This window comes from Cibotium barometz, chromosome 58, assembly GCF_041138505.1.
Source record: "Cibotium barometz isolate CiBa-2024 chromosome 58, ASM4113850v1, whole genome shotgun sequence".
Taxonomy (NCBI): Eukaryota; Viridiplantae; Streptophyta; class Polypodiopsida; order Cyatheales; family Cibotiaceae; genus Cibotium; species Cibotium barometz.
Window position 1 is genome coordinate 21,605,853 of NC_141103.1, and position 12,339 is coordinate 21,618,191.

The 12,339-nt window shown below is 38.7% G+C and overlaps 2 protein-coding genes across 2 annotated transcripts; both read right to left on the reverse strand.

Moving 5' to 3' along the window:
• Nucleotides 1-3,006: 3,006 nt before the first annotated feature.
• Nucleotides 3,007-3,720, reverse strand: LOC147606026 (short-chain dehydrogenase TIC 32 A, chloroplastic-like). The gene is made up of 4 exons (XM_086792889.1): nucleotides 3,628-3,720; nucleotides 3,452-3,539; nucleotides 3,290-3,351; nucleotides 3,007-3,177 (listed from the first exon to the last, which is right to left on the reverse strand). Exons 1-4 carry the CDS (start codon nucleotides 3,718-3,720, stop codon nucleotides 3,007-3,009), a joined length of 414 nt encoding a protein of 137 aa, XP_086649015.1.
• Nucleotides 3,721-10,332: 6,612 nt separating this feature from the next.
• LOC147606027 (short-chain dehydrogenase TIC 32, chloroplastic-like) lies at nucleotides 10,333-12,136 on the reverse strand. Its single transcript, XM_086792715.1, has 8 exons — nucleotides 11,942-12,136; nucleotides 11,626-11,857; nucleotides 11,447-11,526; nucleotides 11,207-11,363; nucleotides 11,045-11,123; nucleotides 10,868-10,955; nucleotides 10,704-10,765; nucleotides 10,333-10,591 (listed from the first exon to the last, which is right to left on the reverse strand). The coding sequence occupies exons 1-8, from the start codon at nucleotides 12,045-12,047 to the stop codon at nucleotides 10,421-10,423; spliced, it is 975 nt and encodes a 324-aa protein (XP_086648841.1). The 5' UTR covers nucleotides 12,048-12,136; the 3' UTR covers nucleotides 10,333-10,420.
• Between the last annotated feature and the right edge of the window lie 203 nt (nucleotides 12,137-12,339).

The following is a 12,339-nucleotide window of genomic DNA, read 5'->3' on the forward strand; positions in this document are numbered from 1 at the left end:
GCAAAGAGAAAAAGAGACTCGGATTGTTTAAATTTTAGAAAGAGTCGAACAACTCGAGTATTGCCATGCCCAGATTCGCTCTCTCAACTTCTAGAATTTTATTCTAGTAGATGGCTGAAGTAAACCATATGACAAGAAAAACACAGTGGTGAGGTTATAAGCAAAGATGATAAGGAGCTTGCATATGGTTGTGGTTACCATGTAAGTGAGTTCTTTCATGTACACAAGAAACCATAAGACATAGTCTTGTATAAGTTTTCCTTTTTCATACAATTTCATGATCTTCTTTTACCTACAATATTGCAAATTTGGTGCACTTTGGTCATGAAGTCGTCACTTTTGAGTGGAGCGAATAAATAAGAAGAGAAAAATATTTTATTGCAATGTAAGGCTAGTTTCATGCAAGAAAATAGTTCAAGTGCAAGTGAAGAAAATAGTTCAAGTGCAAGTGACCTGAAGAGTGAAGTTTGCATGCTTGAATACTCTGGAACAATATAAGCCATTATCAAGGTTGGGTTCAAAGATTTTCTTGGTTCATTTTTTATGCGAAGAAACCATGCACAGACATAAGAGTGGATTTGTTCAAGTAGACATCATAAAGATATGGACATACCAAAGGCACACATTTGTACTACTAGAGAATTGTGAGTAGGTTGTCTTTAAGGTAGACCTTAGAGATCATAGGTGGCTGTTTGTAATACAAATTGATTAGCAATAAATAAATATTTGAAGATATGTCTTTAAGGTAGACCCTAGAGATCATAGGTGGTTGTTTGTAATACAAATTGATTAGCAATAAACAAATATTTGAAGATATGGATATACCTGATTAAGTACAGGTTGAGGAACCCACTCAAGAAGCACATATTATTCTAGTTGAACAACTAGAAGAAGGGTCAAATCAAGGTATAGTACTTGAACAACTAAAACTTTAACCAGAAGTAAACATATTGGGTAATCTAGAATTCAAAGAAGAAATAGAAGAACAACTTTCAAGACAACCATCTCCAATGGCCAAACAGAGAAGAGAACGATACAGATAAACTACCTTCTATTCCTAAAACAAACGAGGCTCCACTCATTGACGAAGATGCAGATGGAGAAGTATTTATAGAAATAGATGTATTTGGAGCCATGGATCTAGCTGAGGATAAGAGAGTTGATGATGAGCTATAACATCATATTTCTTTTTTATTTGACAAGTAATATATATTTTTGTCATAGTTTTCTTGTTTGGGACCATTAATGCAAGCTTTGGCAGACACTTGTCATAATTTCTTGTAAATATTACTACATATGTCCTTGTATGGGACTATTAGTGTAAGATTTTGCAAACAAATATTGTAACGTACCCATAATCTGTTCCATGATACATGCACAAAATTTCTCAAATTTACAGAAATATTACATCACACTTCAGAGAATCTTGTTCTTTGTCCAACGTTTCGTATCTAATGATGACCGATCCAAATCTCAAAATCTCTCTCTCTCTCTCTCACTCACTCACTCTCTCTCACTCACTCTCTCTCTCTCTCTCTCTCTCTCTCTCTCGCTCTCTCTCTCTCGCTCTCTCTCGCTCTCGCTCTCTCTCTCTCGCACAAAAATCACCTCAAGGCTCTGGAATAACAACCCAAAAAATAGCCCACGAGAATTAGTAGATTATCATGCATAAAAACGATAAAGATAGAAATACTTCTAAAAAATGGATCTTTAACCAAAATAGAGATGATCTGGAAAGTGGTGTCGGATCGTTTTGTTGCGAATACCAACCCAACTGTGTGGAATCTCTAAATGGTTTGAACACTGAATTTGTTCCTCTTGTGATGATCTAACTTTCTTTAAAACTTCTCTCTAGAAAATAAATTTATATACCCCCTTATGCGAAGCCGTTACTAAAAATTAAGGGTGAATTTTGTGTCTGGGCCTTGTTTCAGGCGCCCGTTTGTAGCTATATTTACTATGTAAACCCCCATATGAGTTTCCTTCAACTACTCACTATGAACCTCTCATACATTGTCTAGCATGGTTAAGTATAGAATAGAAATCACTTACAAATGACATCACAAATCAGGCATAAAAAGTCCCAAAATTGACCAAAAATTAATATCTCTAAAATTGCTCAATTTGTGACCAAAATCAATCTTTTATGTCATCTAAGTATTTCCCACTTTTCAACATTAAATGTAGATTCTGAAAATCACCAAATCAAATGGGCCCAAAAAAATACGTACACATGAGTACGCTACAGATATTGTCATATTAATTTCTTATAGATATTGCTACATATATCTTTGCATTTGTTTGAAAAGTAACTAAAAACAATTGATTAAGACTATGAGAACTAAAAACACTTGAATTTTTTTCAATCTTTGCATTTGTTTGAAAAGTAACTTAAAACAATTGATTAAGACTATGAGAACTTAAAACACTTGAATATTTTCAAAAATCACACCAAACCAAAAAAAAAAAGGAAAAAATATGCTTTTCAACTGCATCTTTATCTTCGTGTATATAGACGTTATCATCGACGTGAATTTCGGTGCTCTTTTTTATCATACACAATGGTCTACGTGTTTGAGTGACATGAAATTAATCTACTAGTGATCCTCTCCATGAGACCGAAGACTCATGCTTGGGCTGTATATACTTCTTGAGACAATTTTATCGTTTGCAATTGCTCCCTCTTTTATACTCATCTACCATTTCCATCGAAGATTTCAATATGTACTCAACATTTTCTCCTAGACCCTTTGCAAACTGTCAATTGTCATCAAAATAGAGTACCTATAAGTATTTTGTAGGTTTTAAAAAAAAGTATGTAGATCTAAATTGATTCATTACACCATAAATGATCACAAGGTATTGACATACTTATTGCGATTCATTACATGGAAATCGGGGCAACATACACTACTATAAGGTGTTAAAAATGTAATGCATAGTATTTATTCTTAAGAGGAAACAAACTAATGATGAGACATGGCAAATATATGTTGGTCGAAATATCTAGCACACTTCCAATGATGTAACCTTCACACTGAAGTCACAAAGGTCCTTGGCAAGTTTTGAATCATTTGCAATCTTGCTTGGCTCGACTTCTTGACAGTTGTCAAAGTACTTTCCAGTTTTAGTGTTGATAGAAGGATGAAGAGCAAGAAGGCCTTGAGTAGCAGCACCCTGTGTGAGAAAGCCGCACACCAAATGATCATTACTCTCTGACCCGTCTCTTTTTTTCTCACGCACACAAGCACAACTTCTTTCACTCAAGTCAAGATTGATGTTTACTAACCTGGGAGATAGATTTCCTAAATATGGGTTTGCTTTTCTCAATATCCTTAAAGATTTGTTGCACTGCACATTCAAGTCCAGAAGTATCAATGAGCTGTAATTGAAACTGGCTTAAGGATCCATATTTAGAAAAGGTAAGTAAGGAAAGTGTGTAGGTAGTGACATGTTTCTTGGGGGACGTAGGTGGTGAGGTTTGTACTAAGAATGGCTCCAGGGTGAACAGTGTTAGCGACCACATTGACTCCCTCTTCCTGCACATCCAAGAGCATCTATTATAACCATGTATTAGATATATTGGTGCTCACTGTTAGGCATAAAAAGTGTGAAGGTACTAGAAACCTGGAATCTCCTGGCGAGTTGCTTTGCATGGAGAATGTTGGCGAGCTTGGATTGTTCATAAGCACACCAAGGATCGTAGCTGTGTTGTGGCATGGAAAGAGATCATAATTAGATAGATGGGATGGCAGCTTAGTGGCTACCCATTAGTTTATACAGATGGGATAGGAGAATAAAGCATGGCCTCAGCTATGATTGCTGCAGCCACAGAAAAGGTAATATTATTACATGAGGATGTACAAGATATGAGAAACGTAGCCAAAAATAGCCATGCACCAGATGATGATTGACGAGCATAAAGTGATCATGTAAACAATAGAATGTGAACCAAAATTAGAGCTCTAAAAGTGGAGACCCGTGTCTCATTCACGTAAGTAAACTTAGAGGTCCATAAAAGACAAAAATAATAATAAGAAAAAGCACTCCGTTATGACGCAACTTGCATGGCAAGTTTTGTATCTAATTGTAGCTTGTACAAGAAGCATCTGTCTAAAGCTTTCACGGAAAGCTTTGACGATCAAATCGTGCTCATGACTCAAGGACAACTACCTCTTTGCTCTCATAAAGAACTTGTTTTACTGTTTCAGATGCAGTTTGCCTGAATTGTCCTAAATTTTGACTCAGAACTCCGATTGACAAACCGTTTTGATAGGATTCACCAGCACTGTACCATCTACGCATCAGCACTGTTTTAAGGACACGATTAAGAAACAATTCTAATTACAACAAGTGGAGCTATAGAATCATGTAGGCAACATATAATCAAAGAACCAACCAACCCAACACAAAACTGTTACCAAAGATAAATCTTGTAAGACATGAAATCATAATCATGAATTGAACAAGAAGACGTAGATACTTCCCTTATGATTAGAATTGCTCTGATACCATGTTGAGAGAGGGAGAGAGACGAGACAAGAGACACCACATATACTCCACAAGAATGAATCATATTAGGCACAAGTCACATATATATAGGCAAGGCCTAGAGTGAGTTATGGCTAGCTATATATAGCTCCAATAGTGGAGTACTCTGATGGGTGGTTCTACTCTTGGCTTATACACTCCTATACCCATGTCCACTCTCATTGGAGGATCTAGACCACATCTAGGTGCTAGGAATTCATGTGGAAGATGTGACCAGGCCACTCCACTCTCTTTTGTGTCACCTAGTCCATGACCTTGTCAGATAGGAGGTCTTCTCGTCCGTTGTAGTAGGGGTTGTCATTTTGGTAGGGATGAATGTGGGGGGTTGTTTTGGGGGGGCAATAATAGATCTGCTTCCCATTACCACAGGATGTGCTGGAATGGCAGGTGGTGGATCCCCATGCCTACGACCCAGCGATGCTTCCTTATCATGTGAGGAGGATAGATGGGTCAATCATTGAGGATAGGAAGGAGAAGCCTATCATAGCACACATGCATCACCTTGTAAATCTTGAGTTCAGAAACATTTGGGGCATTGACTGGAGAACTCAATACAATGCAAAGAAGCAATACATTCTACAAGTATTTAAGATAGATTTTCATCTACCCCACCCCGACTTACAACTTAATGACCTTAAGATGCTAGATTGTATGCGGGGTCATGTGGGTGATAGGAAATCATTGATTGCCAAGGCCATCAACAAGCGTGGCGGCATCAAGCTGCCAGGAGAATTAGAAAAGGATTGGAAGAAGTCCAAAAAGATGTATCCCAAAAATCCCGATCTATTCAAGCAACAAAGAGAAGCAACCCGAGTACGCGAAAATCCCAATCTATTCAAGCAACAAAGAGAAGTAACCGGAGTACGCATGCATAAAAGAGGGGCTTCTCATCTTGGATCGAGTGGAACTCCATCTTTCCTTGCTCAGTTTGTAAATATTAGAACTCTTAACATTTTGTATTCAAAACTGGTTGGACTTCAGAGTCTGGAGATGTGGATTTTATTTAAATTATTTTTTTTAAATTTGTGTTTAACGTAGGAAAATGTGGTGGGCCATTCTCCTTGTGAGGAGTACGACTTTTCTTATCGCAATGGGATCTTAGCCACATTTGAATGGTTGCAACAACAGGGTGTTGCTTTGAACTACAAAGCTATGCCCACTGCAAGTTTATATTATTTTGGTTTTATAAGCTTTTAGAAATTTATCTAATTTATGTTTTAACATTACTTAATCTTGTGTGATACAAGAAGATGATAAAGTGGCGATAGGCGAGGAGGATTAGGAGGAGGAGTAGGAAGACGAGGAGGATGAGTAGAGACTGGCCTATTGTTTTTAATGTTATGTATCTCCATACTCAACTCGCTTGTTATGGCATTTTGGATGTAGCGTGCCTTTTATAGCATTTGGGATTTAATACAATTAACATTTTGGGAGTTAATATGTTTCAAATGTATTTTTATATATGGATATGTTTGTTTGTACAAATTAGAACTGTTTTCAGTATATTGAATTTTTTTTAAAAGGGAAGATTGGGGCATTAGTCCCAATCTGCCCCAAAAACAATTTCACAGCACCGCTGAGTGAGAAGTAGCAACGATGACGTTTTTTTATCAACATCGTTGAGTGACGCAAATAGCGACCCTGTTTTTTATCAACACCGCCCTGTTGAGAAGCTACAATAGTGATGCTAATGCTTTTATCAACATTGCTCAGCGAAAATAGTAGGGATATAGGTGGCAGTTATAACATGGGATATAGCGTTGAAAAAATAGCGACGGTTATAGCAATGCTTACAACAATCCTTACACCTCAACATTTTTCCATATCCTTTTATAAAAGCCATGCTATAACTATCACTAACCCCTCTTTTTGTTGTATAGCTGTAGACTACATGGTGCATCCTAAAGGCGTGCTCTATATTTTTTAATTTTATCAACGGGACGACCACACTCGCAGCAGCTATACACATGACTAGAAACGTGACCATTTTTGTAGCTATACACGCGACCAAGCATGCAACCATAATTGCAACTATATACACACAACTAAATGTGCAGCCCTATTTGTAACTTTACACAGAGCCATACATGTAATCATTTGCACGACCAAGTAGCCATGTGTATGGCCGTTATCATGGTGGTAAGCACTAGGCTAATGATCTGGCCACATTACTAGTTGCACATAACATTACTAGTGTGATTGGCTATGCTCACATCCATAGCCCTTATCCCTTATAGTGAATTCTCTCACCCAAAAGTAAATCATTCTATAGAAGCTTTATCATGTGGAATATAAAGCATGTCATATGTACTTTATAAATTATACTTGCTAAAACATGACATATCATGTCATATGAGAACTTTTAGGAGATCTAGTTTAAACAATGGAGCATGATAATAATATTGCGTGTGGATGATTTTCCCAAATACATCTAGCCTTGTAGCATCTCATGAATTTGTCAAAGAAGCCTCACCCCCTCCCTCCCCATATATATGATCTCCTTCCAGTCTCTTTCCATATAAATTCCAATCTATCCAAGCTACCCCTTTTCCATTGGCACCTCCATTCCCACCTCATTCTCCCTCTCTCATAGACATACAAATACCATCTATTTATCTTACCACTGATCTCTACCTTCTTGATCATCCTCTCTCTCTTTTCTCTCTATGTCTATCTTAATTCTCACCCTCTCCTGGGCTCACACACAGACATGAGCCACTCTCTCTCTCCCCCCTCCCCCTCCGTCTCTATCTTTGTGTCTCCTTTGATCCTCCCTCTCCCAATATATGTCTTTCTCTATCACACACACTATCATTAGATATGAAATACACACTATCTCTCTTTTTGTCACTATCTCTCTACCTTCTTGAAAGCGAGAGACACATACATAGATACACACCCTCATAACATCCCCTTGTCTCATTCTCTCAACTCTCTCTCTCTCTCTCTCTCTCTAATATATATCTCTATGTATCTCTACCCTTCCTCACACACTCTCTCTAACTCTCTCTATCCCCCCTCTCTATATCTCTACCTAGCTCCATGTCTCCTTTCCTCCTCTACCCTCCATCTCTCCCCCTTTCTCACATTGTTTCTATCCCCTCTCTCTCTATCTCTACCTAGGTATAATACCTTCTCTCCTCCTCCCTCTCTCTGAAAAAGTTTATCTCCTTCTCACACATTGTCTTAACTTTTTGTCTCGGTCTCTATCTCATAGATACACACACACACACACACACATCTTGAACTTTATCACACATAGTTTCCTTTGCAATTAATGCATTTAAAAGCAACACAATCCTTGATACACCATAAATTCCTCTCACTATATCTCTACCATCTTGCTTATGCTCTCTATCTTTCATCTCATTTTTTTTTTCTCTTACTCTTACTCTTCTTATCTGCACTATTACAGGCGGGCCTATTATCGACGTCTTTTTCAACAAAAATAAACATGTGGCATAATGGTACATCCAAGTGCACTCTTGTAGAGTGAATTGACCACTATGTCGGCATTGAAGAGTACCCACAACAACTATAGTAAAATTTCACAAAACATGGATTTTTATTACTTAGAAGTTGCATCTTTAATTTATGTTTATAATATATGCTCAAACACATAGAGACAACATAAAAGTACTTAAGGTATTGCTCTTGTACATAGTTCCTTGCGAGCAAGGCTGAACCTAATCATCGGTGGAGATGAGGTTTGGCATTATTTCCTACAAAAAGGTTCATAATGAAAAACTAAGAAATGGCACAAGTGATGCAAAACTTTAGAATGAGTTCAAAGTGTAGAGTACTCACCATAACGACGACGTCTATCCAATTGACATTAACCTCCTCTCGCTCAAATTGCTCAAGGAGGGCATATGTGCCATGCTTTAAGAAATACCTTTTCTCCATATCATTTGCTCCACAACCCACCACTCTTTTCTAAAAGCATGAAAACCAACCTTAAATACTTATGTACATGAAATGCACATTATGGCAATAAAAGAGAGTGAGTAATATTAATACCATTACCTCTACCAAAAAACAATGAGATGCCTTTTGATCGTGCATGAGAAAGATCAATATTGCACTCCTTATGGTGGATAGATTACAACACACACCATGCTTGTTTTAGAGAAAGAAGAGATTTTCAATAAACCATAATCGTTTTTTTTTTTCTAATTTTGACAATCCAAAATCACATAATAATCACCAATACATATACTTAAAATCAAAGAGAGAATCACCAACAAAAAGATCTAGCCAATCTAGGGCTTTTCTCCGACACCCATCCATCCAACCTCCACGATGGATGTCGCGGCTATCCCACGTATGCCTCTTTCTAGATCTTGTCCTCTCTCGGTTCTACCACATGGCTCCTAGAGGGCATAAATCTTGTTCTCCATCTAGCGTTCCGTGTCTAAGGATGGACGATCCAAATCTCAAAATCTCTCTCTCTCTCTCTCTCTCTCTCTCTCTCTCTCTCTCTCTCTCTCTTGCGCGCGCTCGCGCGCGCGCAGAGATATCACCTCAAGGCTCTGGAATAACAATCCAAAAAATAGCCCATGAGAATTAGTAGATTATCATGCACAAAAACGATAAAGATAGAAATACTTCTAAAATCATGATCTTTAATCGAAATAGAGATGATCTGGAAAGTGGTGTCGGATTTGTTTTGTTGCGAATACCGGCCAAACTGTGTGGAATCTCCGAATAGTCTGAACACGGATTTTGTTCCTCTTGTGATAATCTAACTTTCTTTAATACCTTCTCTCTAGAAAATAAAGTTATATTCCCCCTCATGCGAAGCAATTACTAAAAATTAAGGAAGAATTTGGTGTCCGGGCCTTGTTTCAGGGGCCCGTTTGCGGCGGCTAAATTTACTATGTAAACCCCCATATGAGTTTCCTTCAGTCTAAACTACTCACTATGAACCTCTTATACATTGTCCAGCATGGTTAAGTATAGAAAAGAAATCACTTACAAATGACAGCACAAATCAGGCATAAAAAGTCCCAAAATTGACCAAAAATTGACATCTCTAAAATTACTCAATTTGTGACCAAAATCAATCTTTTATGTCCTCTAAGTATTTCCCACTTTTCAACATTAAATGTAGATTCTGAAAATCACCAAGTCAAATGGGCCCAAAAAAATACGTACACATGAGTACGTTATAGATATTGTCATATTAATTTCTTATAAATATTGCTACATATATCTTTGCATTTGTTTGAAAAGTAACTAAAAACACTTGATTAAGACTATAAGAACTAAAAACACTTGATTTTTTTTCCAAAATCACACCAAACAGAAAACAAAAAAGAAAAAAATATGCTTTTCAATCGCGTCTTTATCTTCATGTATATATACGTTATCATCAACGCAAATTTCGATGCTCTTTTTTATCATCCACAATGGTCTACGTAAAGTTTTGTTTGAGTCGCATGGAATTAATCTACTAGTGATCCTCTCCACACCACGAGACCGAAGACTCATGCTTGGGCTGTATATACTTCTTGAGACAGTTTTATCGTTTGCAATTGCTCCCTCTTTTATACTCGTCTACCATTTCCATCGAAGATTTCAATATGTACTCAACATTTTCTCCTAGACCCTTTGCAAACTGTCAATTGTCGTCAAAATAGAGTACCTATAAGTATTTTGTAGGTTTTAAAAAAAAGTATGCAGATCTAGATTGATTCATTACACCATAAATGATCACAAGGTATTGACATACTTATTGCAATTCATTACATGGAAATCGGGGCAACATACACTACTATAAGGTGTAAAAAATGTAATGCATAGTATTTATTCTTAAGAGGAAACAAACTAATGATGAGACATGGCAAATATATGTTGGTCGAAATCGCTAGCACACTTCCAATGATGTAACCTTCACACTGAAGTCCCAAAGGTCCTTGGCAAGTTTTGAATCATTTGCAATCTTGCTTGGCTCGGCCTCTTGACAGTCGTCAAAGTACTTTCCAGTTTTAGTGTTGATAGAAGGATGAAGAGCAAGAAGGCATTGAGTAGCAGCACCCTGTGTGAGAAAGCCGCACACCAAATGATCATTACTCTCTGACCCCCCTCTTTTTTTCTCACGCACATAAGCACAACTTCTTTCACTCAAGTCAAGATTGATTTTTACTAACCTGGGAGATAGATTTCCTAAATATGGGTGTGCTTTTCTCAATATCCTTAATCATTTGTTGCACTGCACATTCAAAAGTCCAGAAGTATCAATGAGCTGTAATTGAAACTGGCATAAGGATCCATAATTAGAAAAGGTAAGTAAGGAAAGTGTATAGGTAGTGACATGTTTCTTGGGGGACGTAGGTGGTGAGGTTTGTACTAAGAATGGCTCCAGGGTGAACAGCGTTAGCGACCACATTGACTCCCTCTTCCTGCAGCATCCAAGAGCGTTTATTATGACCATGTATTAGAGATATTGGTGCTCACTGCTGGGCATAAAAAGTGTGAAGGTAATAGAAACCTGGAATCTCCTGGCGAGTTCCATTGCATGGAGAATGTTGGCGAGCTTGGATTGTCCGTAAGCACACCAAGGATCGTAGCTGTGTTGTGGCATGGAAAGAGATCATAATTAGATAGATGGGATGGCAGCTTAGCGGCTACCCATTATAATTGATACATTTACCTTGAATTGTTGGTAAGCTGATCGAAGCGGATGCCGCCGGGATAGGAGAATAAAGCGTGGCCCGAGGATGAGACGTTCACGACCCTGCCTTGAATGCCAGTGCCGCTGGCCGCCCTCCTCAGATCGTCCAGCAGAAGGCTCGTCAAGAGGAAGTGGCCTGTTTCCAAAATTTTATTTAGCTTTGGATTAGAGCTACTAGTGGCCTGTTTTAGTTGATCAGCTTATAACTAACCCGCTTACCAATGTGATTAGTGGCGAACTGCATCTCGAAGCCATCTGCTGAGAGCTTGAAAGGGCAACCCCTGATGGCGGCATTGTTGCTGTTAATTATACATCGCGTGTTGATTAATTATTAGCATTAATTGATCGAACCAGATCAGCTATGATTGCTGCAGTCACAGAAAAGGTAATATTATTACATGAGGATGTTGAGGGGTAGCTTCAAAGCCTTGAAGTTTTGGCAGAAGGTGCGGACGGAGGCTATGGAGCTGAGTTCCAGTTGCAGCACGTGCAGCCGCGCGTGTGGAATCTCCTGCAGGATGACCTCCTTCACCCGCTCTCCCGCGCCGACATTTCTCACGGCAAGCACCACCTGAGCCCCACGAAGCGCCAGTACCCGCGCCGTCTCTGCCCCAATTCCGCTCGATGCACCTGCGCCATATTAAGCATCTAGAAACTAAGCATAGAGTCAATGAATCATTTTCCGGCTTTCTTCATTGTAAGAACTTGTATAACCTGTGACAATGGCCGTCCTGTCGGACGCGTCGATTCCGTCGGTAACCGCCTCTGCCGTGGAGAAGCAGCTGAAGGCTGCGGCGTCGTTAGTGATCGGCGCTGCCATGCCAGCAACTAGTACTCTTGTGGTAGTATATTAAACACACAGAGCGAGGAGGAAGGGAGAGAGAGAGAGAGAGAGGGGAGAGTTGCAGTTATCGGCGATTCGTGAGTCGCTGGCCGACCTTCCTCGTTTTTGTAAGTCCTCTCTCCTCGACGTCATGCACGACATCATAATGCGTTGTTGTCAATGCTCATGCATGACATCACATGAGAATCCTAGTAAGGAGAGGAGAGAAAAGAGAAATCCTGGATTTCTAAAAAATAAGAGAGAAGAAAAGGAGAAGAGAAGATAGACT

Excerpts from the sequence above, each read along its gene's own strand:
- LOC147606026 (XM_086792889.1), bottom strand. The coding sequence starts at position 3,720 with ATGCCACAACACAGCTACGATCCTTGGTGTGCTTATGAACAATCCAAG. Across the intron at positions 3,540-3,627 it reads AACTCGCCAGGAGATTCCAG|GAAGAGGGAGTCAATGTGGT; the intron begins GTTTCTAGTACC and ends TTGGATGTGCAG. Across the intron at positions 3,352-3,451 it reads CTACGTCCCCCAAGAAACAT|TGCAACAAATCTTTAAGGAT; the intron begins GTCACTACCTAC and ends TTGAATGTGCAG.
- LOC147606027 (XM_086792715.1), bottom strand. The coding sequence starts at position 12,047 with ATGGCAGCGCCGATCACTAACGACGCCGCAGCCTTCAGCTGCTTCTCC. Across the intron at positions 10,956-11,044 it reads AACTCGCCAGGAGATTCCAG|GAAGAGGGAGTCAATGTGGT; the intron begins GTTTCTATTACC and ends TGGATGCTGCAG. Across the intron at positions 10,592-10,703 it reads TTAGGAAATCTATCTCCCAG|GGTGCTGCTACTCAATGCCT; the intron begins GTTAGTAAAAAT and ends TTTCTCACACAG.